Below are 26,825 nucleotides of genomic sequence, written 5' to 3' on the forward strand. Positions count from 1 at the left end.
CTCACAGCTAAATGCTCCGCGGTCTGGCAGCGCGCGGCTTTGCTTGCTATGGCGTGGCTGCTGTAAGCATTTGCTCGCTCCCTTCCCCAAGCACTGGTCCAACAGCTCGCAGGCTCTGCCCAAACCACCTGCTCTTCAAACCCAGCTTTTCGCCTCCCTCCTGCCCTGGTTCCCCCCGTGACAGAGCGAGCCCCAAATTGGCAGAGTCCACGGAGAGCTTCCCACCAACTCTGAAAAGCTTTAAAGCAAGTTCCAGAGCAGGAAATTTGCTCCAAATATTCCTGGGCTGCCTCACTGCCACATGTCCGTAATTTCCTTTGAGTCAGCCTGTCTGGACCAAGCAAAGCCGTCAAGCTTTCCTGCCAACAAGAAGCCCAGGGAGTCGGAGGCAGCGGGACAAATCCTGCTCCAAGTTCGGAGCTGCAACGCCAGGGATGCTGGCAGGGCAGGGGGGAAGCTGTGTTTCGGCTGCTGCAGGACCAGGAAGAGCACAAGGCGTTGGACTTTGCAGCCAGTAACAGCTGTCTCCCTCCTGGCACTAAGTAAATAAATGCAGGAGCTCTGGGGTTGTTCTCCTCCGAATCACTTTATTATGTTGTGAGTAATCACAAAGCCTTACAATGCTGCAGAGATTCTTTAAAAAACAAACTAATACAGCGACAGTGTTTGCCAGCCTTTGCTAAGACTTGTTTAGCTAGCAGCTAGCACGAGATTACACAAGGAAATCTTGCAGTCTTCAATTGGATTGTCACATTGGGTTTTAGATTTACCACAGAGGCGCAAAGACGGTAACTTTGACAGCCCATATATGATCCCTGTAACATTTTATCTACATACAGACTTACAAAATTAAACAACTTTTCTTATTTAAAATTACATTTTCTGCCAGCAGAAAAGAATTCTCTTAAAAAGGCAAGAGCCACTAAAACACACCCCCCCCCATCCCAAACTGCCCCCATCTTGCATTGCCATTGGTTACTATTCCTCTCCAGATCTCCATCTGCCTGTAGGCAGTCCCATTGCCTTTTTAAGAAAATCAACATGTTTCTTGTGACTGCAGAGGCTGGTTGAGCATTTCAAAGGCTCGGTAGAGGGGGGAAAGCCCTCAGCACTGAAGTAAAGGGTGAAAATTCCACCCTAAGGGTTGTGATCAAATCACAGAAAGGAGATGGATGAAAACAAGGGGGAGAGATTTCAATATCCAAACTAAGGCGTTGAATCTGGGTTCAGCCTCCCTGGCAGTGGCTGGCTTTTATGGGCTCAGCAGGTCTCAGCTGTCACTGGCAATGTCTTCTTTGGGCAAGCAGATTTCCATCAGCCAGAAACCTTCGAGTGTGCGAGGAGGAAGCCTGAGCTCCTTCCAGCGCTTGCAGAGCTCAGCCCCATCGGAGAGCCCTGCCCCGGTGCGTGGCCCTACTTGGGAGCAGGGTAGGACACCTCAGCCCGCTCGATCTTCTTCCCAGGCACCTATCCCAGCTCCGTGCAGTCTTTCCAGACATCACTTAATGTTTGTGTCTGCCTAAAGACTGTCGGGCCAGCAGACAAGACATGGGGCACCTTCTCTGCAGGCGCAGGGTCACTTCTGCTGCCGAGGCAGCGGATTTTGCATGGAAGGCGGGGAGGCCTGTGTTGTTCTTGTTTTATGACTGAGACAGCAGCAATAAGGTAGTGAGGGCTGCTGTTTTTTGTTAACCCTTTCAGCTGTTTGCACAATGCATGTGTACCAAGGCTCTTAGCTTCGCCCGCAGTGACTGCGCCTAGGCCCTGAAGCCAGGCTTACAACCACATCACCTTTGCGTGGACCTACCTAAACCAGTTGAAAACATTTCAAGGTTACCCCGATGCAAGCCTATGTGTAGAGACCAAACTCATCCAACCGGGACCCCCATCCGCAACTTCCCTTCCCCTCCCCAGGACAGTGTGCCAGATTTGGACGGGACATCAGCGTCCATTGCAGGAGCTGCGATAAGCAGGTCAAAGGCTTTGCACACCACCGGGTTGAAACACGTTCTGCTGCCTTCCCTTGCTTTCTCCTAACCCAGAGAGGAAGGGGAATGAGAGGCACTACCCTTTGCTTTGCCAGCATTTCAATGTGGAGAAAAGAAAGGAAAGCTCTGAGGACCAGGCTTTTCATCAGATTCCTTTTGGTAGCCAAGGAGCTGTGTGAGAGAAAGAAAAGCCACAACTCTGGAAAAAAACAAACCCCAAGATGCTTCCCCTGATAGGCAAATAACTCCAGGGTTGCAGGCGTCAGTGTTAATTCTCCTCCTGGCACGTTCTGGAGAGCATTTCTGCACTGGAAATTGCTTCATGTGATCACAGCTCAGTTGCACATGTTCTGTTCAGATGGGGAACGTCAGCATGAAACTAGCCTATTCTAAAGTCCTCTGGGTTTGTCGTGGTTTGATAAGATCATCAAGAGAAGAATCTTTGTCAAGTATTCTTCCAAGCTTCCCCAGAAGGGAAGGAGGGTTTTCATTTCTTTTCTTTTTCTTTTTTTTCTCCCAAGCTAGGCTACGTGATCTCTTCACTTTGAAGCTCAGTTAATTTGTTTCATGGGAGGGTAGTTCCCAGGTGAGCTGCCAGCTGTAGGCAGACTCCTCTCTCTTTACTTCTCTTCCCTTGCTACTCTTCCTCTCTGAGCAATGGCTCATGAAGGTTAAAAAGATGGGAGGTTGCCACAGTTGGATCTAAAGTAATTTGACATGAAAAGAACATGAAATGTGACAACGAGGAGAAAAGAATTGAGGAAACGGTCTCCACTTACTCAGTGTTCATTGCACATCTATGCAAATAACATGTAAAAATCAGCACATTAGGAACACCCTGTGTTCAGGTTTGTCTGGAAATGCTTCTTCAGACTGAAAGTGCATGACAAGGAACAGGGTGCTGCTAATGGAGGCAAGATCCGGAAGGCACTTCTTGGGGAAAAATAATTAAAAAAAGGATGAAGCATGGGTTTGCAAGCAAATAGCTACTGAGTTGGTACATTTTGGTGTGCCCTCTGGAGAGACATAGCTTTGCTCCTGCAAATATAACTGGTCCGTGAAGATTTGTGCCAGACCAGCTATTCTGCCCTGGGACCTGCAGCTTGGTCCCTGTTGTCCAGCAACACCATTCTTGAGCTAACAGGCTGGATGCAGGCCCGCAATACACTGGGCAGAATCCAGAGCCTGCAGAGGATGTGTGGGCCAGGATCTGAGCGTTTATAAAATCCACAAACAATCAAGTATTGGCATGTACAAATATATAAATTATTGACAGTTTTACAAAAGGCACACTGCAAGCCATCTCAGTCCGTCACCTGTACATTTCCCATGGTCCCTCACCCTCCCAGCCCCTCCCTTCCCTATCCCTTCTTCCCAGCTTTCATCATGAAACGTAGGGCGCTGCTGCTACCGACCCATGGCTGTCATGACAAATGAGGACCTCTTTTTTGGTCAGCCCAATTTGTCGGTGGTACTGTCCTTCTCTGATGGTCTTAAGACACTGTATGTTCTTCCCCAAAGTGATGCTTTTGATGGAAGGCAGGTATTTCAGCACAGTCTTTGGCAAGGATGACACGCCTGTCCCAGAGAGGTTAAGTTCTTGTAGGGAGTTCAGACCAAAGGTAACTTCAGCACTCAGTGACTTCAGATTGGGATTGCTGGATAAATCCAGAACTTGGAGGGCTGGTAATTCCTTGAAACTATAAGGAGATAACTCTCTAAAGTCACGCAGGCTGCTGAGAGATAAATGAATCAAATCTTTCAGTCCCATGAAGTCTCCTTTCTCAATCCTGACTAATGGGTTCCCATCAAGATTTAAATATCGTAGAGGAATCCCTTGAAGATTTGGCACAGATATTAGCCTGTTTCCAGAAAGATTTAAATTCTGGATGTTGGGGACATTCTTTTCACGGTGCCTTGTAATTGTGCTGAGCATGTTATTGGATAGATCCACATTCATGGGTTTTCCTTGACCTTTTGAAGCAAAAATGTCTATTGTTATATCCAAAAGTTTGTTATTGCTCAAATCTATGTCCCCCAGAGGAGAACTGGAGAAACAATTCTCTGGAAGGACTTCCAGAGAGTTATGACTCAGATCCAAGGACTCCAGGTACCGAAGCCTGGAGAAGGTTGTGGAGGAAATCTTAGCAATTTTATTGTAGCTCAGGTCAAGGCTCACCAAGGTGGTGTATCCAGGTCCTGTCAGCATTGATTCATTGATTGTTTCCAAGTTGTTTGAGGACAGATCCAAGTAGGAGGTATCCAGAGGGATTGGGACAGGAACAATGTGTGAGCCTATTCCACTGCAGTCCACCTTGGTCAAGCTAAAGCTGTCAAAGAGACCAAAACTTTCCACCTCGCAGTGGCACCCGGGGAAGCAGGTTTTGGTGGTACCAAAACAAGGAAGGAGAAGCAGCAAATTGAACCAGGCTGAGAACTGCATTGTTGACCTGGAAAACAAAATAAGGAAATAGATTGAATTGCCTTAGAAATCACTTTATCAAAGATGCATAACAGTTTGAGTTGTGCAGTCATCTTCTCTGTCTTTCTGAAGTACATAGATAGTGATAGATGAAGTACACTCCTATAATCCCTCAAACTACCCAACAGTGACACATTGAAGCATCTAGGATTTTTCTAGTAACTATTCATGAATTTTGGCATTGAATATACCACGCATGCCATTAATCATCAGCGAGATAATCCAGTACCTAAGAGAGAGATTGTAGTGGTATATGCATGATGGTGGTGAAGTCACTTCGGCTCTGGATTCAGTGAGAATCCCCTATCAGGAAGGTAGAAACTGAAACTCAGTTCTAGTTTCCTATATACAGTGGAGATATGAGCAGCCCCACTCATCATCAGAACGTCCTCCAGGATGAACAGCTAGAAAAGCCAGCTGCCTACTGCCCAAATGCACAGTAAGTCTCCCCTCCTTAGACCTTTGGCACAAATTTAGAAGTGTTTTAGTAGGACCAATCCTTTGTGTCAGAGGGTTAAAACCAACTCTCCGCTGGCTGGTGTAACGCAGTGCAGGCAAGAAGGGCAATGGCCATGTGGCTCCTTGTCTGGCAGAGCAGAGGAACCACCCGACTGCTCAGTCTTCTGGCCTGAACACAGATGCCGCTGCAGTAAGCCCAGGCTCCCGTAAAGGCACCAAGTGGAGAGAACCGATTTGTTTCATGTAAAGCCCCTGAGGAGTCATTGCTAATTACATTAAGCATTCTCTCTCATTAATGATGCCAACAAGGAAAGAGTTCTCTCCACCCCTCTGTTTTTGCTCCTCCTCCCTCTGAGATGTTTCTGTCCCTCCATCGTTGCAGCTGAGGGAAGAACAGAGTTGAACTGTGCTTTCCCAGCTTTGCTGGGCCTTTTCAGATCACATCCTAACAGCCCCTCCATACAACCACAGGCAACTACAGCAGCATGATTTCCAGAGCCAGCCAATAAAAGCCTTAGCTCCGTGCCTCTGGAAGGGGCACTGAGTGTGTGGGCATCCTGCAGGTCAGCAGCAGACAGCAGCAATGCTGTCCTTATTGCTTCCCACTTTGCTGACTATAGCCATGGGCTCCTTGAGCCCTTCGCACGTCTCTTGGACACCAGCAACAAATATTCCCACCAAACCAGGCAAGCGGATCCATTAGCACCGCTCCTTGGCCACACTGCTGGCTATGTGCAGAGACTCACATGCCAAGGGCTCGTTTAGCAAAAACAAAACAAAGCAAAATCCCCTTTAAAGTTGTGTTCTCATCCCCACCTCAGCTCCCACTGGTCTCCATTCTCACCTTTTCCACTGCTTTTTAAAAGCACTTATTAATATCTTCGCAGTATCATCTTTCCCACATGTCCTTTGATCTGGCTGAGACACCTGCCCCACAGTTCTTGCACCTTCCCAGAACCATTTCCTAGAAGTTCACACTTCCTTTCATCTTGCCTCACCCTCCCCTTGGCTGTAGTTTCTCTTCCTTTTCAGCGTGGTCTTCCTAGCCCTGTGCTGATTCCCAGGAGACTGACTGAGGACTATTTGCTGATGTGCAAAAGAAGTGCAAAGGGGAAAATGCATTGCAAAATTACTGTCCTGATCACTGATATGACTTGTCTGGCAGTAACTCCTGCAAATAGAGAGCAGAGATTGGGACTCTGGCCAAAGAGCCTGCAACCAAAGCATTGCTGAAGGCCAACACACAATTCTCTGGGGTCTGTTACTCTATAGAAACAACAGAAAGCCAGTAAGATGAGCCCTAGTTCCAGCCCATCTCAACTGTTTCTTGAGAAAACACATATGTGTGCAGAGGGCACACGGCGGGTAGGACTCCTTTTCTCAGGCATATTTCCCAATATCCCTTTCCCAATAACATCAAGGCTAAAGAAGAGCTTATCCGATCTCTGGTTCAGGGCAGACAGAGCTTGCTCCATTTTGCAGTCACTCCTATACTAAATGCTACTTTTTTTCCATAAGGCTGTTTGAAACACACTGAAATTTTATGTTCCCAGGGGAAATTACAGCTGGAGGTAGCTGTGGGCTCTTTGGAAACAACCTCCCCACCCCCTATTAAACGTCTCATATATGGGGAAGCACCTGTAGTTGTACCAGCTCAGTCTGTTGGTATTGCTTCTCCCATATTACCATCCAACAGCTTTTCCCACTTGACATCTCAACAGGGAAAGTGCCTCCTAACTTGTCCTTCAGAAAGCCCAACGCAGTTTCTCCTGGCATCCCATCAGCTCCAGTGGGAGCTGGATCTGATACCAGCAGGTCCAAAGACACATCAACATGATGCTTGGCTCTGGGCACTGGGAAAAGCTTCATGGGCTCCCGCTGGACCAAAAAGGACCCTGTTTCTCCTCTGTCTCCAAGGAAAAGCAAATACTGCACTACTGAGAGGGAAATCTCCAAAAGCATAGCTTAACTGAGAGGAGAATCAAAGCCAGGTTTCGGCACACAGCCACTCAAACTGCTTTCCGTATGGGAATTCCCTTCCTGACCAGCCTCATAAACAATCGCCAGAAGCGGGCAGATAGAGTGACCCTGGCTGCGATATCGGTGGCTCACATTTGTCTTCCAGCCAGCCCAAAACATTACGCAGCTGAAACACAGTATGCAAAGCTCAGCTCAGGTACTTACAGAGCAGTTACTGCCTCTTCCCTCCTCGCAGGCCTGCCCCAAATTCTCCCTGTCTGGCTCCATAATTGTCTTGCAGATGAGATACAAGCCATTACTACCATTTAAAAACTCCCTTACGTAGCAGCATGAAGCGTTCATTGACTAGTAATCCACTTGGCCAATTGCTCTGATAAAAGAATTGAGAAATAAAGGTACTTGTCATCTTCTAGTCTGAGAAAGGGACTCCTGTATTGCCAGATAATCGACAGTGAGCTTGGTCAGGTAGAGGCATGCTGTATCATTGCATGGAGCAATCAATAGCGTGCTCTGAAATGGGGCAAGAAGTGCACCACAGGCATTTATGGTTCATCTGTGTACAGCATGTATTTGAAACCGCATCCAATTGCCTTTGGATTCCTGCCTACGAGCTGCTCTGTTGGTCAAGGCAGGACGCCAAAGTATCCTTTCGTAAAGGGACGATGAATTATCCTCCTGCAGCACCCGGGACATTCACCCAGAGGAAATATTTGCCATGGGCCAGAAGCTGTTGGCCCCCTTGCCTGGGGCAGTGATTGAGAGCACAGGCAAAGCCACTGGAAGGAAAGAGCCAGCTTGGGGCTGGTTCAGACCATTCTCCTAAATGACCTCCTCATTTCTACTGCTCCTGTGGTGCAGAGAGATCCCAGGGATATGTTTTGGCCTCCTGACAGCTTCAGGGGCCTTGTGCTATATCCACTGATTTCACCAGGAGTTTTTGGGGGTGCAGCACCCCAAGAACCACTATCACCCACCGTTCAGGTGCCTCGAGTGGCAGCACAGCTCTGGTCTTCATGTCTTTCTTGCCCGTTCTGTATGGCAAATGTCCTTAGATCTTGAACAAGGTGCCTGGGCAACCCCTTACCCCAGTAGAGGAGATCTAGGAGATCTAGTAGTGGGTAGTGGACCCAAGGATGGACCAAGATCCTAGAGGTGTGCCGGCATTCTCCCCCAAATATCATTCACCCCACATCTCTCCTCAACTTTGCAGATGCCTCGACCCCTCCTCACTGTGCTGCTCAAGAGCTATTCCCTGCACCATGATGTGGCAGGATTTGGGCAGAAAGAGATTTCTTGCACTGAGATTTCCCTGCCAAAAAATGTCATAGTCACTCTGGTTTTTAAACCAGATTGCAGAGGAAAGCCAGACTTCAGTTAATGGCTGGTGGGGGAGACAGGGAGAGAAAGCCCTGTTACGGTGTTGTTGCGAATTCACACTTTTCATAGCACTTGCCTTCCTCCCCTTTCTGCTCCCCAAAGACTTTCCTCACTAGTAGAGTCTCCAGCGAGCCATAATCAAAACCTTTGCCATCTCCTTCCAGCCCAAGCGAGATGTGCTAACACATCCCACCCTGGATCTAAGCCTAGTCCTCCAGGACTGGTCCCCCCGCTTGAGAACTCAGAGATGAAGACAATGCCAACGGGCTGAATTGTTGTCAGCACGCCTGGCTGGCACAACTCTTAGGCTACCTCCAGTTGCCCTGGCAACCACCAAGTTGGAAATCACTACAACCAAAAATCAAAAACTAACGCAAAACATGAGGGGGAGGTGTTCAAAAGTTCAGTGTTTGATACAGTCAGGAAACGTCCTCCCTGTTCTCTAAGCTGAGCCCCTCGGTCTCCCTGAACGTGCCACTCTGCAAAGCACTGGTGGCAATGCAGTCTGAGTCAGAGCTGAAGACCCAAAGCCACCCATGAAGCTTAAGAAACCTAACTAAGAAGTGCAGAAACCTCAGGTTGTTTCTGTGGTGGGGTAGAGAGAGAGAAATTGCTGTGGAAGGAGACACAACCCACCTACATCCTTTGGAGATGCCCCATATCTCCACTAACTCCGTGGCAAAGTAGGATGCACACTCATCTTGTGGTGCTGTTTCCAGCACAACTGGTCCACCCTGTCTGCCTCCTCCAAACCCGCGTCCCACTCAGCAGTCTGGTGCACCCGGGATGAATCAGATCAGCTTGCTGATCAGCCAGATCAATAGTGGCCCACAGTTAGAGCAGATCAGGTACGACACAAAACCTTGCGTCTCTACGGTCTGGTGGGTAGATTGGGGCAGAAGAGGCCTTCCCAATTTGCTGCTTCAAATAGGGTATTCTGGATTTATAGCAAATAAATCAGCCTTTACAGGGAACAGGCAAAAAGGAAGGGTACGTAGTTAGAAGAACGCCTGGCCTGTTCCAGGAAGAGTTACTGTTTTAGCAGAAGCACAGGGGAGTTGTATTAACAACAGTATTTCATCCGGGAGAAAAACTGGGGATTCTCTTCTCTCTCTTGCATCCTCCAAGTCAACAAAATGCAAAATCTTTATAACAAGGCCCACACGGCCAACTTGGCTGAATTTGCTAATTGGGAGCAGGGGAAAGGGAATGCTATTGGAAAGCAAAGCAAGCTGCATATGCTATGACAGAGGCCATAAATCCTCCGGACTGCAGGGAAAAAAAAAAAAAAAAAAAAAGGAGAGATAGTTGGCTTTTTCTCTCTTTAAATACTTGGGAGGCTCTAAGACACAGCTGGGATGGAAGATCGATCAGGAGCGCCTGGATGCTGCGGACGTTAGAGTTGCTTCTCCAGCAGTGAGAGTGCTTCAAAGTGCTCTGGTTTTCTTTTTTCCTTAATTATTCTGTAAAAATGCCTCTTCATATCTGTTCGATTCAAACGGGTTTCTGAACTGTTCATAAAGTCAACCTCTGCAACTGCAGGCAAGGCACAGCCCTGGTAACAACTCCTGTTTTCCAGCATGGACTCTCCGAGTCCGAATGACGCCACAGATGCAATCACAGCCCCTTCTCCAGATCTCCTGTGCGGATGTGAGCAGGCAGCAAAACTGGTTCAAACCAGAGACTATTAATCCCTTAGTTTGCACGCACACACCCCTCACATGATAAAGAAATGCAGCCTAACTTTTTTTTTTTTTTTTAATCCAGGGAAGGTAAAGGTCATCGAGGCTTTTGCTCTGGCTGCTTTGGACCAGTGCTTCCCTGTGGGAGAGGTCCACACGTATGTGGATGGAAAAGGGAGCCGGGCTTGGGAGCAGGGCACACATCAGGCATGGCAAGAGGGGACTAGCAGATGGCTTGTGGGGACACAGCGAAGAAAACACCGCAACAGAGAGAGCATCAGAGGGGGGCTGCAGGCTCTGCCTGGCTCTGCTCCTGCTTTTGCAGAGCCTCACCCAAGTCCTTGGGTCAGATTCTCCAGTCTCGGCTTTCCAGTCTCTGGTGATGGGCAGAGCGCTAAAATGGGGCCTGCGTTTACCCCCCTGGAGGCTCATTAAACTGATTAGTGTTTCTCTGGAGAGGAGTTTTGGTGTAAATGGGAAGACCATTTCTCCTGACCTGTTTGCATTTTTTGTTGTTAGCTGTTTTGGGGGATGTTCTGCAAATACTGGTCCTGGTTTTATACTCGACATGCTTTCTGGGATTCAGGGAGAGAAACGTTAATGAGGAAGAAAGAGGTATCTGCTATCTAGGCTAGCATTTGTTTAGATGGGTTTAGGGAAGTGCAATGGAGTTACTCCAGACTGGCTTGAATGATCTCAAGATGTGAATTAGTCTCTTTGACTCTACTAGAAACTGAGCTGGACGTAATATAACCCTCCATCAAGAGTCTTTGCAGAAGTTGCTTTCTGCTGATAAGCTATCGGAGATGGTTTTATCAGTGTGAAGTGCAAAGCTGCTTAGACAGCAGAGCCGGCCCAAATTACCTACCAGGAAATAAGGAAGGGGATGCACAACCCAGATTTCTCATTCTCCTCACCCTATTTCTGCCACCAGCATGTGCAAGCACGGGGCTGTGGGCAGACTCAGCCACTGGGACCGAGGGTTACACCCCTACGGCTGAGTGCAGGGAGACGCTGAGGACCTGAATGGGAGCTAAAATCATTCTGCAGGTGTCTGAATGCTTTTAGCTCTGTCTTCCCACTCACGCGGCAAAGTCAGAATTAAATGCAGGGAAGGAGGGAAAAAAAAATTTCTCTATGAATTCCTTTCTGCTTTAATGATTTCTAATAATGGATGTAAACCCACCTCCTTTGCATTCAGTGAAGAGTCTCACCACTGAAGAGGGAGTCGTTAACAAGTAATTAACCCAGTGGTATCAGGGATCTACGTTACCAGGGTATACGAGAATAATATACAATAGTCACCAACATGGGGGATGGCAAAAAAAAGTCAGCTCTCCTCCCTCAGTGCAGAGCTGGCTATATTTAAGGCAAGAGCAGCATGGGCTCAGCAGAGCTCCCTGAGGTTCCCTTCCCGCCCCCGTGTCCGGGATCCCTTCCAAAGGAAAGGGGGTCCAGCAGGGAGGATGCCCAGGGGGGATGAAGCAGTGGATGCATTGGGGCTATCAGGGCTGCGGGGCAGCCTGGGGTGAGGAGAAGCTCCACCAGCACGTGCACGTCCCAGCTCTCCTCCTTGGCTCTTGCTGGACCAAGTCCTGAAGGATGCTGCTCCCAGATGCTCCGGGTCATATCTATCTTTGCAAGAGCCAGATCTCTCCAAAAAGCCCATAGGATTTGGGGCACGGAGAGGGAAAAGCAGACGCTGCTCCCTCAGAGCCATTACTTCAACCTGCTTTCGTCAGCCCCAGACACAGAGACACTGCTGAGCCAAAAACGCGATGATAAACCAGCATCCTGTGCTCCATCCTTCAGGGAGAGTTTAATAGAGGGTAGAGGGGCTGGGACAGATAAGATTAGCGAGAGCAAAGCCAGACAAATTGCTAAGCATCAGAAGTGTTTCGCAAACCAAGAGCCAAAACCAAACAGCCCCTCCGCTCGCCACGCTGGCTGCAGAGACGACATATGGGATTGATCAAGAGGGAGCCCAGTGCCTCCAAAATCTACAGCAGCTTGACACTACGTATTTGTTTTCGCTGGTTTATGTGGCGTCCTTTGCTCGGTTGAAACAGCCTCTCTTTGCCTTTTTTTCTCTTTTTTTTTGTAGATAACACCCCCCTCCCCCGAAAAACAAAAAGTCGGCATTTCCTTGCAAAAAAAGATAGAGCGCTGTTAAAATAATCTTTGCTCCAATTGTTTGTGTCACAAATCCCATCTGCTTCGGAAGGGGCCATGGGTGATTTATGGCCCAAGTGTTCAAACAACTAATAGCTTATTCCACTTATGCAATCTCCCCCCATCATCCCCCACCTCCACAAGGAGGAAATGAAGGTGCGGTTCGGTGTATTTTCGGATTCGACAAAAGGAAACCTGTGCGGGCAGGTTTCCCAGCCTGGAGAGCAAGTCCCAAATGATTTACATAGGCAACGGAAAAAACGGCAGATTTCTGCTGCGCTGCGATCTGCGTGCCTCAGAAAGTCACATCTTGGAAGCAGACCGCAGCCAAACTCCCGGGAATTTCGCTAGCTGCAAGACTCGACCGGGCAGCCAGACGGCAGCGGTGGAAGAATTCGGTGCTAAATTCAGCACAGGCAAATTAGGAACTAAGTCACAGCGACAGCAGAGACTTGCACAGAAATCCCCCTTCCCTGCTCCCCTCGCAGCCCAGGAAGCTGTCAGGTTATAGCAGTTTCTCTCGGGGGGAGAAAATAGCCTCCCATGGCTTTTGAAAGCACAGTAATTTTGCTCGCCGGCTTCACGCAGAGCTGTGCTTGTGCCCGGAGCAGGCATTGCTAGAAGGAAGTGAAGTTTCTCAAGCCTGCGGAGCAGCCGCAGGCAGGGCAAGGCGGATGTCTGTGCAGCGCGGCACGTGCATCGGTGGCGGTTTCGCAGGCAGGGCGGTCGCGGTGCACTGGGAACTCGGATCGGCCCCAAAAACTCAAGAACTTAAGCCCCAAGGTGTGGCTACACAGATGCCTCCCTATCTTGCACTCATGTTCCTTGTTTTGCAAACGGGTTTCTGGCCACGGAGGTGCCTCCGGTTGCCCGTTCCCGGGTTGTTCCTGAAGACAAGCTGACTTGCACGGGGAGGTGGCCGGTGGCTCGCTGGGCCCCTTCCAGCTTGGCCGTGCTTCTCCCAAGCCTAATGCTGCTCCGATGTGCTGCATAACCCAAATTCACACTACAGACATTTCCTACAGCGTACTCGGGGACAGCATCCCAGCCCCTCCTGGGCTGAGGGAGCCAGTTGGCTTTTGGGGCATCTTCTCTTAGCAATAAGTCTGCAGAAACTGGGAGCACTGGCTGTGGTGCTTCACCCAAGAGAGACACAGGGGCTCAGGGCTTTCTTCTCCCGCTCCAACATCATCTCCGTGATGATGCCAAGCCCTTTTATCCCGTGACGGCCCCTGATTCCCTTCTTACCCCTTGGCTTTTTAACAACAAACATTTCCTGGAATGGGAAGTCTTGCTACACAGGCGCTTGCTGAGCCCAATGGGGACCTTGTCCCAGCTGGGAACACTACGGTTTTCTTAACTACCTCAAACCGAACCCAAATAGGATCTTTCTCATAAACCCAGCGACACAGCCCAGTACTCGAGGTCTCAGTTTCCAAGGGGTTATTTTGGCACAAATGGCCAGAGAGACCAGCCCTTTGGCATCATGCATCGTAGCAAAGCGAGCCAGCTGGGCAGGAGCGGCTCCAGTGCATGCAGCTGCAATCACAGGGACACCAAGGTTTTGGCCAGCCCTAATGCCTTTTGCTGTAGAGGGAGTAAAACTACCAAAAGGTCCCACTGCCGTGTTGTCCCCGATGCCAAAGGGCTCACCATGGTCTAGGGAGGCAGGCTGCAGCTGTGAGTTTGCAGGACAGTATCCAAATTGCAGCAGCACCCTTGGAAGGATGAAACCTTCCTTCTTCAGGGTTTCAGCCCTTGTTACAAGAGATCTGGTTAAAAATGACAGATTCCTCTGCTTCCTCTGCAACATCAGGGTTGCACATGCTTTCTCCTCCCTGCCAGCTGTGGCTGGTGTCAGGGTATCAGACTAAAAAGGTCAGCAAACTGATACGAGTTTTTAAACCACAAAAACACCCGAGGAGAGGACTCTATTTCTGAACTGGTCAATTATTGAAAGACAAAATGATCCCAGCAAGCTTTTCCTATTTCCTCCACCCTTTGCGATGCTCCTCCCCACCTGACAACCACCCTCACCTGCTCTCCTGCTGTCTGCTGTGATGAGGGTATTACTTTTCCACAACCAGCTTCCAGAGACATGATATAACTTAAGAGGAATGCACTTGAGGACCAACACTGTATGCCAAAGGAAAGGGAAAGATTAAGAATTGCAGCATGGGAAGAGCAAACCGCCTGCCCGGGCTGGATATTTCTCGCTTTTAAGAGTTACTCAGCCGTATCGTCGCATGAGGCTGGGAAGGTTCCTGCACGAGACCGCAGCACACGTCGCTGCAATGGCATAGGCAGATTCAGCCCTTTCTGAAGATGCCTCAAGACGATGAGCCGGGCAAAGAGAAGGAAGGAAGAGAAAGAAGGGACAGTGCCGGTGAGAGGCGATATTTCCCGTGCTGATACCACTGCCCTTCCCGGTAAGACATAGCCCAGCTGGAGCTGAGAGCTCCTAGTGCTTGCACCATCCGCTACCTCCACAAGCCTTCTAGCTCATTGAAACGGAGAAGGCGGCAAATCTGTCATCCAAATGCAAATCTCACTGAGCCTCGTGGTGTGCAAAGCCGTGGTCGCAGGGCTCTGCCTAGCTCTGGAGAGCAACGACGGCTGGCACTGGCCAAAAGCATGCGAATTCACCCCAGCGGGACGGCAGCTGGGCAACGCCTTGAGCTCTCGCAGAAGGGTTTTAAGAGGCCCCCATGCAGCTTTAGCTCTCTGAAAGGCAGCAGACCTTCCAGACCACCCTTCTCCTAACAGCTCTGCGGGGCTGCTGTGTTCAATAAGGCCTCCACAGGGAAGGCAAATTGGGGAGGCAACAGCATTACCCCTGGAGGCACCAGGCCCGGCCCCATGCCACCACTCAGCCTCCCCGGCTCCTCTTTGCACCTTCCCCGCTGCCGGGGAGGGAGGGTGCAACCGCCCAGCTGTTCTGGGCACCCCTCGGTGCTGCCTCCACCAGCCCAAGGCTGCTTTGTGAGCTTTCTATTTGTTTTTGCTTTTTTTTTTTTTTTCCATGCACAATAATCGCCGGGCCTCTTTGCCGCCTGTGGCTCTCAGCGTGCAGCTGCAGACCCTCCGCCGAGGAGATAATAAATACAATCCTGGCCGTTATTGTTGCAAACAGCACAGCTGGAGATGCCCGTCTTATTCCTTTCCCTGCCTCCCCCCCTCCCCAATAACTCTTGCAACGTGACTACTCCGAACAATGAACGCGAGCAAAAACCACCCGTTGTGGCGGGGGCTGCTGCCTGGTGGAGCATCCGCCGCAGCTTCGGGAGCTGCCCCCCGCCACGGCCCCGGTGCGCTGCCCCGGAGATGGTCGCGGTGCTCAAGTCTCCTGCAACGTGGATGCTGGGATGTGGAGAGGGGGATTTGCAGAGGAGGCCGGCCAAAATTTAGCAGCAGGCCCTCAGTCCGGTTCCCAGCCCAGATGCTGCTCGACTGCCCCAGCGACACGGTGTCCTGGTGTCTCTCTAGCTCTTTGCCTGCCCTGCCCAGGCCTGCTGCGGGCAGACGGCACATGCTGTAATCCTCTGGTCCCTCTTGGCTGGAGCAGGGGTTTGGAGAGAAAGGCCACGTTATTGGCAGCAGTGGGGTCTACTGCAGAGCCGGGTGCCCAGCATACCCTATTTTTCACTGCTGATGGTACCACGAACCAGCGCAGAGCCATCTGCACTGTCAGCAGTGAACATCAGATGAGCTGAGTTCCCCCCTGTGCCTCAGTTTCCCTTTTGAAGCCCTAAGGATGACTAACACAGGGCTGAGACGTACTCCATCCTGCGCTAGGGCTGGAGGTACCACATGGAGAGCATCACCTTTTAACAGCCGGTGGTGAATGGGTGGGATACGTGGGAAACAGCTGGACCAGTTCTCTGCTGGCACTTGGGCCGTGGGGTGATGGTGGTCAGACCCGGTATTGACCATCACAGATCGTCCAGGACGGTGCAAAGATGGGGAGCGTCTTCATCCTCAGCAAGGCTCAGGGTGAACGAAGAGCACTTCCCCAAACCACCGGGCTAGACCCCAAATCAGGCCGGCGGAGCTAGTGGCAGGCACCCCGTGTGCCCCATGCACCCAGGAGCCCTGCAGCATGGGTTCAAATCTCACCAGTTTAACAGGGATGGCCAGCAGCTGCCCGAGTGCAATGCCGCCTCTCAGGGAGCCAGCTTGCCACCACCACATCTGGTCTAGCTGCAGCTGGTCCAGCCAAATGCTATTGCTGTCCCCATTTACTGCATTTGGTTTGGTTCCTGCATGCACCGTGACACCAGCCCTGCTTTGTCCTCTGCAGTATGGGCAGCCAGGCTGGGTGACAGGGAAGGGGACCTCCAGTGGAAAATTATCTAAGAGGCCTCTCATATGAATGCTCCCACTCTCTAAATGTCTCTTGTGTGGCCACAGATGGAGATCCTGCCTCTCCAGAGACATCTGGCCATCCCCATCCCCTCACCTTCCATGACTCCATCCTGTCTCCATCCCCATCCCCTTATTCTTTGCACAGCTCAGTGCACCTTCTGCCATGCCACGGAGAAGCCCCAAGTCACCCAGGTGGCAGACAACAATCTGCCTTTACCATTTAACCCTGTGCTAAGCCACCTCCTAACCCAGCTTGGCCTCACTGTCCGAGTAAGCCTCACACTTCCCAAATGAGAGCAGCCTCACACTTGTGTCCCTGCGTGGGCCGCACAGCACCCAAAGCCCCCATCACCGTCCTCCTCCACCGCTGCTTCTACCTTTGCTTGGTGACTCCTGGCTGATCCCCAGGGTCTGTCCCTGGCTGCATGCTGCACTCAAGACCTCAGAGCACCCTGTGAGATGGTGGCATCACCATGGGACATCTGGGGACAGTCCAGAAGAGCGAGGCTCTCTACCCCCACAGTGCATGAAACTAGATAGATGCAGAGTTATCCTACGATCCTGTAATCCTGCAAACCTGGATCCTGGAGATCTCTTGGGAGAGGTCTCAAAGATGTGCTCTCGGGGAGAGACAGGGCACCAGCATGGGAAATGAGCCTTTGCACCCATTTCAAAGGACTCTGGAAGGAGGGTCTGCTCTGTCCTGCTGGGCGAAACTCAAGCCTCCCCATGCCACCAACCACAGGCAACTAATTCTCAGGGACGGGAGGGAAAGGGGCAACTTTGGGCCATGACCTGACCCGCGTACAAAGTCCTGCACACATGCCAGTTCAGATGCAATGCAGATAAGCACTCACATCTGCAAAGCACTGGGAGCATTTTGACCCATCGGCCACAGCAGGGCTTTGCTTTTAAGTCTAGATTTTTTCTGATGAGGGACATCTTATTCAAAGCCAAAAAAAGAGATCTTTCTCTCTCCTCCCCATCTCTCCTTTGAAAAAAAATCACAAACCACCTATAGTACTTTCTGGAGGAGACGAACCAAAGTCCATCTCCTCCAAGTCGCCTGCTGTCTCCTTTCCCTACAGGGACTCCTGTTTTGTCCCACAAGCAGGGACCAGATTTCCTCTAGCAGGAACCCCCTTGTCTCAGCAAGTCCTGGCCGAGCCAAATCCCGGGAGCTGGGAAGTCCTTGATAGTGGTGGGTTTCTTCCATGCTCCTTACTGGGACCTAATGGGTCTGGTGGCAGGGCATTTTTGATAGCCCGATTTTCATCACCCCCTTAAAGCAAAGCCAGCGGCATGGTCTCCTCTCCCACCCATCACACGTGCAGACAGAGAGCCGTCCGGCACGAAACGGGGTGACAGAGAGAAGTCAACGTCACCGATATATGGGCAGTAAAGAAGAAGCGGCAGGGGGAAGAGGAAGGAAAAGAAAACCCACAGATGCCCATGCTCAGATACTGCGGCACGTGGCTCCAACAGTCAGATTTCGAGCCTGGTTAATGCAACTCAGGAATGTCTCGTGCTAAGACAGCCAGGTTGGTCTAATCTATTGCAGCGTTTCCAACGGGGAGGATGGGGCAACGTAGAGGGTGAATATTTCCTTCCCCGATCTGATCTGAAATACTCCGAGCGGGAACAGCAGCAGCTCCCAATAAAAAATAAAACAGTAACACGAATGAAAATATGAAGGCTCTGCCGTAATGAATGGTGTTGAGCCGTGCCTGTTCATACGCTCGCCTGGAGAGGTCCAAGTGCCAAGTTTTCATACAAGAAACGGCTTGCTTAACCAGCCTTTATCTCTTCCCGGCCCTCGACATCTAGGCGGTCGGAAGTTTCTTTTGATAGCCTGCCAGATCGCTAGCGCCTGACGACCGCGCGGTCCCTGCTCCCAGCCCTGCTCCCCCCGCGGTCTCGGTGAGCCGGGGCTGCCGGGGGTCGGCCGGACAAGGCAGCCTTGTCTTACGCAGGCATCCCACCCTGCTCCCTCCGCTTCTCCCCACCAACCAGCTGACAAGCCAGGAGGAGGAGGAGGGAGGAGAGACTGAAAGAGGAGAGAGAGAGGAAAAAAAAAAAAAAACAGTTAGGGATAGAGGGAAAACTCTAAACCTCCTGCAAGCGGTGGCTCACCTTCTCTTCCAGGCTCTTGCTTGCACCGGAGTGGCAACCGCTTCTGTTCACTGCAGGGCTGATGGAGCACAAGATGCTTTTTCCTATACTGAAAAAAAAAAAAAGACAAAAGCTTTCGCATGGCTTTTGTTTTATGGCTCTTTCCTCCAAATTTCTTCCCACCCGTACAATGCCGCTGTCTCCCTTGCATCCAGCCTTAAAAACCTGGGGTGTAAGGACACCCCCCACGCCGACCCCCGCAGTCATCCGTGCTGGTCCACCTTGCTATCAGAAATTAAGGTCCCCCGCGATGTCTGTCACATCCCCGTCCCCGCTGGGCATGTTGTAACTGCTCTGCACCGCCTCTCCAAGTAGCTGCTCAAATTCATTCACAAGCCCGCGTCTCCCCGCAGCGAGCCCGGCTCGCCGTCTGCCCTAGGGTCGGCGGGCAGGACGCGGCACCGGAGGGTCCATCCGACCTCGACCGCCGCTCAGCGCCGAGCCCCAGCACCGCTCACCCGCACGGCGCCGCTCCTCGCCCTTTCCCGGCCCGCCGCCTCCGGAGAGGGCTCTCCGAGACCGCATCAGCCCGGAGATGTGTGACGGCGGTGCCCAGGTCAGGGCCTCGCTGCGCCGTTTATAACCACGTGTGAGCAAGCGCCTCCCGCGCCGGCTCCCGCGCCCTCTCCGGGGCAGCCGCTGGCTCCCGCCGGGCGTAGAGGGAATTTTGCCCAGAGCGCTGAGCTGGCTGTGCCCTGCCCAGGCAGCTGAGTTATCCAGTGCCAGGACGGCGGCGGATGCGAAGCCACTTTGACTTTGCAACGCCGGGAGCCCCGCACGCGGTCTGGCGATGGGGAGCAGCCGGGCGCAGCCTGCAAATTCTCCTGGAGACACTGAACGTACCAAGCTCTCCCCAGTGCTCCTAGCCCCTAACAGGTCCAGTGCATCCCTTTTTCCCCAAAACATCGCAGAAGCATGGGTCTAAGCCGCCCTTTCCATTCCTGTTACTCCCTCCGCTCTCTCCCCCTGCAATAAAGCACCTCGCGCTGCCAGACGGGCTTTGGAGTGGCGCTCAATGCAATATTTCAGCGCGGTGCCAGCAATCGGCGCTGGCTGCTTTCTGCAGAGCAATGGCACAGTGTCCACAAAGACAAGTTTCCTACTGTAACTTCAGTGAATGCAGTTATTCAGGCTAACGGCAGCTGGTTTATCACGGCAGACACCCGGGCAAATCTTTCGACTCGGGAGACTCGAGACTCCCGGGCCGGCTGCAGCAAGGGGCGCCGATCTTATCCAGCAAACTTGCACGGCTTGTGGCTTTTTGGTGCTCTCGCAACACCCTTTCTCGAATGCCTTCACTGCCCTGCGTTAGGGCTTTGCCCCGTGAGCTAACCACAACGCTGAGCATCGGTTAACGGAGATGGTGCCACTTCCCCGAGGCACAAACCACCTATGCGCCTTCTCTTACATGTAGCTTCACCCTCGCCGTCCTCAGCTCAGGGTTTCCAAACGCGAGGCAGAGAAATAAAGTTTACAGGCCCTTTGTTTCCAGAAAGCTGACAAGTGTTGTGGTTTAGCGAGCTAATAAATCTGCTGCGGTCTGTGCCTTTTAATGACCAAAGCATTAATAAGAAGTTTCCATGGAGCTTTTTAAAAGTTTACAGGGCGTGTGCATTATCAGGGGAACCCCATGCTTCTTGACCTCTGGCTTCCAAAGTCACAACCGGCGGCTTTTTTGGCAATAGCAGAACATAGCTAACAAATAAATCCCGGGTTTCTTCCTCTCCCATCCCCCCGCTCCCCAAACACACCTTCCCCTCCTGCTTAATCCACTTAGAGACATGGGAAATTCCCAGGCAGGGAGCTTTGCCCTGCCTTATCTCTGCGAGCACCCCTTGGAGATGAGACCCTCGGAGACGAGACCCTCGGAGATGAAACCCTCGGAAATGAAACCCTCTCCGCTGTCGGCCCTTCCAAGCTGCCTGCACGTCTCGCCCAGCCCAGGCGGCCACCGCTCAACTTGCCCAAGCCCCGCTTTCCTCCGAAGCCGCCTTTCTCCCCTCCTTACCTTGTCCGATCTGCAAAGCCCCGTGTCCCTTTTGCGCAGAGTCCAGCCCCCTCCCCAAAAAGCCTCTTTCCTCTCCCCGCGCGGGGAGCAGAGGGCTGGGGGGGAAGGGGGAGTGGGAGAGGAGGGGAGACAGGGAGCCCTGTGTGAAATCAAAGCCCTGAATCTGGGCACGGGAGGCGGTGCGGAGCCTCCAGCTGCTGCTCAGATTACTTTGCAACCGTGGCAATCCCAAGCGCTCTGCAGCCACCATTGCGAGGGGGAAGGAGCGGGGAGAAATCCCTGCCGGAGACGCTCAGCCTTGCCGGGGAAAACGAGCTGGGCTGGGGGCTCGTGCAGCCCAAACTCCCCCCTTGGGGAAGGTTGAGGTGAAAAAAAAAAAGAAAGTAGTTTCCCTCCATCTGGGACCTCCATCCTTCTCCTGCCCCCTCCCCCAGCCGCCACATGCTCAAGGCTTTTTTCGAACAGATGCCCCTGCACCGCCAGCCGCTGAGGGCCAGCGCAAGCCAAACTCATCACACCGAAAAGTTTCCCCAGGCGGAGAGAGGGGCGGCTCGCCCGCAGACCCCCCCCAGGGCTCGCCCTGCGCATCCCCAGCCCGCCCCAATCCGCCCCCCAGCAAGCTCCCCTTCCCCAAAATGGGATTTTTCGGGGGGGCTCTGCACGGCCTCCCCTGGCGGCTGCCGGGGGATGGAGAGCGGCGCCGGGCCGGGGACACTCACCGGGGCCGGGGCCGGTTCCCACGGCGGAGCGGCCGCGCAGCGCCGGTTCCCACGGAGGGGAGCGGGCGCCGCCGGGAGCCGGCAGCAGCAAGCCGTGGGGCTGGTGTCCCCCTTCCTCCCTCCTCCTCCTCCTCCTCCTCCTCCTCCTTCTTTTCCAAGCCGTGCAGCTGGCCGGGCAGGCGGGCTGCCCCCTTCCCCAGGCAGGAGGAGGGAGGAGGGAGCTCAACAGATGGCTGCACACAAGGGAACATCTGGGAGGAGGAGGAGGAGGAGGAAGGAGGAAGGAGGCAGGACTTGCGCTCGGTTTTGTGACTCCTGAGTTGGCAGTTCCCCCTTCCCCTGGCGGGGGAAGGAGGGGTGTCAGATCGGCTTTGCATCCCCCCCTCCCGCTTGCTCCCCGTGCTGCCCTGGATCCCTCCTGGGTAAAATCCCTTGTGGCCCCTTCGCCTTCATGGGGGTCACTCCAGAGGCACCCCCAGAGCACAGCCCCATGGCCACACTACGCAGGGAGCCTGCCCTGCCCTTTGCAGGGCTGCATCTGCAGGGCCGGGTCCCCGGATACCACCTGCACCCAGTTTTCCAGGTGTATAGGGACACGGTCGTCTCCGGCACCACTGGGGCACGGGGCAGGACAAAGCAGCACTGAGCAAGGCCAGGCACGTGCTGTAAACCGAGGTTCCCAATTTGGGGGGCTCGGCCCCAGGCAGGGCTCTCAGCTGGGAGCAGGAAGGGGCCTGGGAAAAGGGCTGCTGGGGACGTTGGCTTGGGGTCCGCTGCTCTCAGCTCCGGCACCCAGACCTGCTGCCAGCTGCTGCAGGAGACCTGGGCTAATAAGTCATGCAATAAGGCCTTGACATAGGATAAAGCAGAAAAAAAGCAGGCGATAACACACAGTCTGAGAAACAGAGAGTCTGGACCCATTTGCTGTGAGATGGCCAGTCTGTGTGGATTTTCCTAGGTGTCTGCGAAAGATCATCGCTGCGCCAGAGCTTGTTAACTATTAGGTGTAATATTGCCTGGTAAAAGCAGGCTTCCTTTGTATGAGACCAGTACGGAGATATTAAGGTGACTTGTCACGCCGTATTTCAAAGAGAGGAGCTTGTGCAAGGTCCTGGATGCCCAGGCTGGCACGCTGCCCGACCACGGCTGGTCGCAATCAAATCGTGATACTGAAGCTGGAAAAAGAAACAGGAGCCTACGTGATATCGTGGCCCATTGCTTGAACAAGGGAAAAGGTGTATTAAGGGGTCCATGAGTCGCAGAGGACTCCTCTGCTCAGGAGCTTGTCGCTGGCTGCAGCTTCGTCCTGTGGCATCTTCACCTACTTCATCCCTCGTATGCTGGAGATGATCAGTGGCCTGTGACAGGCCCTCACAGGTCCCACGCTGGCTGGTTGCTTGCTTTCTAAGTTTGGGTTGAGAAGGCACGAGCCGGTTTCTGGGGCTACTCTTAACAGTGCTCGTGCTTGGAAATACGCGCCATGTGCCCACTGCTGAAGATCAAAGGTTGCTCAGACCATCACCCTGGTGTGAGTGCGCCCCTAAAATTTGCATTTAGTATGTCTTTGTGATGAAAAGGTGGCAAAAAGGCAGTTTTTAACTCTCCACTGTTGCTTTCTCAGGGTACTTGGAGCCAGTAATTCCACGACATGCCCGAATGCTACTGAAAAATTGCAGTGTGACCCCTCTGACAAGCACAGCTCTAATCACAAGGGCTGAGGCCAGTGGCAGAAGTCACTGGGGGGAGGAGAGGGCATTCGGGGAAGGTCTCAGTGGTTCCTTTCTGCTCTCAGAGTTTCCAAGTGTGACTAATCTGGGTTACGCGTTTGCTCCGCTCCGCGTGTCTCGGGAGCTGATGTTCAGGAATCACTGTCGGGCTGTGATAGCTCTGCCAAGGAGAGGACGAATGCCCCCCTGGGAGAGGAAACAGAGGAAATCTGTGCCTGTACTCAACTGAACCATGCCCTCTGTTGTGAAACCTTGAGAAATTCCCTTAACCTGGGTTGCAATTTTCCATGTAAAGGTGGCAGTAATATCTCCTGACATTAGCAGTCTGGTATGGGGATTGATTCACTGCACTTGCTCTGGGTAGGGGAAGTTGCTAAGCTGAAAGCTTTTGTTTAATTTTCCACTGTGCTTATTTTCCATGCCTTATGCTAGGCCTTTGCCATATTAGGGTTAGCCTCAGTAAAGCAAAGATGTCGATTTGAGGCTGGAGGAACTGGAAATTAAGATCCCTAGCTGAGAAGAAGTCCAGTGGTCAACACTACCAGATGTGGTAATGTGAAAGGAAGAACTAAAAAACATGGGCCTTAAAACCTCAAAATTCTGTTGAAGAAAGTTTTTTAAATTATGTTTTCTTAAGCCTAAAATGAGCATGTTTTGCAATAGCTGCTGGTAGATGGACATGGGAAAATGGTTTATTTAGCCGTTTGGTTGCTCAGATAAAAAAAAATTAACTGAGAGGTATTCTAATTTGAACTTCTAACACTAAGAAAAGAGATTTTAATAAAAATGCCTCCAGTTTTGTGGTATTGGCTACATCTATATTCAAAAAAGCACAGGCCAGAATTTCCATCCCAGAGGAAAAATGGCCTGACATGGCTTGTGTCTATACAGTTAAGCTTTCCTTCCTCCAAAATAGGGTGGATGCACCCAAACTGTCTCCAGGCATCCAGCCTGCCATGTACTGAGCATTCATGAGCACTGGCCAAAGCCACGGCAGGGAGAGGCTGACAATTAAACAGCCTGGGTGATCAGGAGGTGGTGATTGGCCCTGGAGAGATGCAAACACAAAATTAGCCCTGGTGTCCATCCCGCAGGCTTTGCGTCCATCCCTGCTGCTCAGATCGCTCAACCATCTCCTGCTGTGATCTGTCCTTCCACAAAAAGTGGGGTGTCCTCCTCCTGGTGCTCGGTCCATGCTCTGCAGAGAGGGGTGACAAAGCAATAGGTTGTGCTGGCACGGTCCACCTTTCTGCACCATGAAACCCTCCCTTGCAAAATGCCTTGGCTGGACATAAACAGCTGGATGGTCCCTCAAGCAAGTCCTGCCTGGATCATTATCATGATAATACAGGGGTCATTTTTAGAAGGCTTTTAGGCTTAAGGCTATGATTCCCAGTTTTATTCTTTCTTTGCCACATGGAAGCATATTTTTTTTAAGATAAAAGAAGGTTTGCTCAGGGCTGAGCCTTCACAAGCAAAGCCAGCCACACCACACTTGGACACACGTGCCTGCCTATCTATCTCAGAGAGTTCATTGCCTAAATACATCAGGGCAGAATGAAAGACAGAGCTAGGAAGGGATTTGCTTGAGGTCATGCAGTACTGTATCATGCAAAGGTAAGACCTAGCTTAGGTTTTTAGGCACTGTCGTAGTCACAGGTTACGCTCCTTTTTTTGCTTTGAAAAGCAGATGAGGGCAGTTCCACTAATTCCATTTCCTTCTGATATTTAACCTAGATATAATACAAAAGTCATGTTGAAACTGCTGAAAACTGAGAGACAGATATGTATGCTTTCCCTCCCCAGCTTCTTTCTTTCCTCTTTTGCTCTCTCCAGGTCTAAGGGCTTAATCTGCATTTATGACACATTTCTCCAGCTCACTTCAGCACCAGCACCAGCAAGATTCCTGTGCTGAGTTTGCTCTCTGGGTCTGCAGCCCTGAATACCATCACCCCAAACAACTCTCATACACTGCTGCTGCAGAGACCCTAGCAGATCTGGAGTCCGCAAGACATCTTCTCCCAGCTCAGTTCCTCCAGGGCCATGCCGCGCCTGCCTCTGACCTTACACACCCAGACAATGATGACTCTCTCCTGTTTCTCAATGTTTGATAAAATCATGCTTGTTTTGGCTTGATAAAATGCAGACAAATCTTAAGCCAAAGGAAAGATATCTGAGTCACTCTGACTTTCTCTTAAATAAATTGTAATAGATGCATAGGAGGAAAAAGGAGATAACGAATGAATGAGGATGACATAAGTTGGATTAGTAAGAGGAGACGGTGTTGGAATTTTGCCCCTGTGATGTTTGAGTCCCTCCCTGAAATTTCATTTCCCTTCCTCTTCTTATGCAGTCCCAGGAGAGGAGCTTTCTCACACATTGAACCTTTTGAGAAAGCCTCAAAGCCTAATGGGCACCCTGCAATCCCCCACTCTGATCTTCTCCCTTAGGATGCTGTCCAAGCTCGATTGTGTTTGATGGGATTTCTCAATGAGAAGCACCCCAGCTTCAGTCAGCACAATTGCTTCTGGAAGAGTTTACAGTTATTGCAAGAAGTCAGAAAAAAAGTCACCCACAATAGCAGCAACCACCACCAGTACCCACTGGGAAAACATAAAAGAGGTGGGCCAACAGGCAGCTCTGGGAATGATTCCCATCCTTGCGGGAGTCCTGTAGTAAGTCAGAACAAGAAATGCAGATTTTTTAAACTCCTAAAACAATCAGGACTTAAAAAACCATCCTGCAGTTGTGCCCATGACATGCCACAGGCTTGGAAAACTGGGAAGCACATTGCACTCTACTGTACACAGCCTTGGTCAAAAATAAAGGTTGCTCTCTAGGTCCATCATCACCCCCATTGTCGCTGGGCCAAGGCTTATGGAAGTCCATCCATCAGTGATTGACTGCAATCAAATCCCTTGGTCTGTCTTGACCAATGGACTTTTATGGAGAACTGTCACCTCTTCACTCACAGTACTGGACCTGCGTTAATGAGGGCCATTAGATAAAATGCATGAAGAATATTTGGGAAAGGAGCCAGAACCCCTTTGCTTCTGGAAGCCCGTTTGCAGCAGGCAGGGGTCAAGGAGCTTCTCACTTATTCTTCCTATCTAGCCACATGAAATTTGCTTTCCTTGGTGCCTAGAGGCCCAGCTTGAGCAAGTGGGACAGAGGAGAGGCCCCTCTTCACTCTTAATCCCCTGCCCCTCCTGGACCATCACCACACTTGTGCCATAGCGTGGTGGTTTTGAAACTCTCTTGAGTAATGAAAACTATAAATTTCACCTCCCTTGGACTGATAAGATCTTCTTTTCTACATTTTGACCAAGCTTCTGGCGCAGGAAGGGAGAGCAGACACCTCTGTCATCATCTGGCAGCCTGGCTTACAGCCCAGTGTGCAGAAGCACAGTCTCTCCTATCGAATTGCCTAGGTCCCATCCAGCCAAGGGAGAGAAGAAGGGTCTCCCTCATGTCCACTGAATCATCCCTAGAGATGCTTCCTTCTCTACATAGACTGTGGAAGAGGCCTGGGTGCTTGTGATTGTTTTCCCCCCACACTTAGGCTAAGCACCTGTTTTTTAGGTATTGTGGAGCCCAAGTAGCCTGCCCAAGGGAGATGTGGGGTTTCATCTAGCTCTCTGTGTTCGTTGTTTGTTGCTCCAGGGAAGTGGGTGGTTGTTTCCCAGCAGGCTGC

The 26,825-nt window shown here is 51.5% G+C and overlaps 1 protein-coding gene across 4 annotated transcripts; it reads right to left on the reverse strand.

Annotated features, from left to right (window-relative positions):
• Positions 1-567: 567 nt before the first annotated feature.
• TSKU (tsukushi, small leucine rich proteoglycan) lies at positions 568-21,672 on the reverse strand. 4 transcript variants are annotated; one of them, XM_064505210.1, is made up of 3 exons: positions 21,405-21,672; positions 18,639-18,726; positions 568-4,438 (listed from the first exon to the last, which is right to left on the reverse strand). In XM_064505210.1, the coding sequence occupies exon 3, from the start codon at positions 4,429-4,431 to the stop codon at positions 3,373-3,375; it is 1,059 nt and encodes a 352-aa protein (XP_064361280.1). In that variant the 5' UTR covers positions 4,432-4,438; positions 18,639-18,726; positions 21,405-21,672; the 3' UTR covers positions 568-3,372. The 4 variants fall into 4 exon arrangements, with proteins under 4 accessions (XP_064361280.1, XP_025953730.2, XP_064361281.1 ...); XM_026097945.2 differs by lacking the exon at positions 21,405-21,672 and adding an exon at positions 20,686-20,900; XM_064505211.1 differs by lacking the exon at positions 21,405-21,672 and adding an exon at positions 20,086-20,107.
• Positions 21,673-26,825: the final 5,153 nt, after the last annotated feature.

Source organism: Dromaius novaehollandiae, chromosome 1 (genome assembly GCF_036370855.1).
Source record: "Dromaius novaehollandiae isolate bDroNov1 chromosome 1, bDroNov1.hap1, whole genome shotgun sequence".
NCBI classification, from domain to species: domain Eukaryota; kingdom Metazoa; phylum Chordata; class Aves; order Casuariiformes; family Dromaiidae; genus Dromaius; species Dromaius novaehollandiae.

Excerpts from the sequence above, each read along its gene's own strand:
- TSKU (XM_064505210.1), bottom strand. The coding sequence starts at position 4,431 with ATGCAGTTCTCAGCCTGGTTCAATTTGCTGCTTCTCCTTCCTTGTTTT.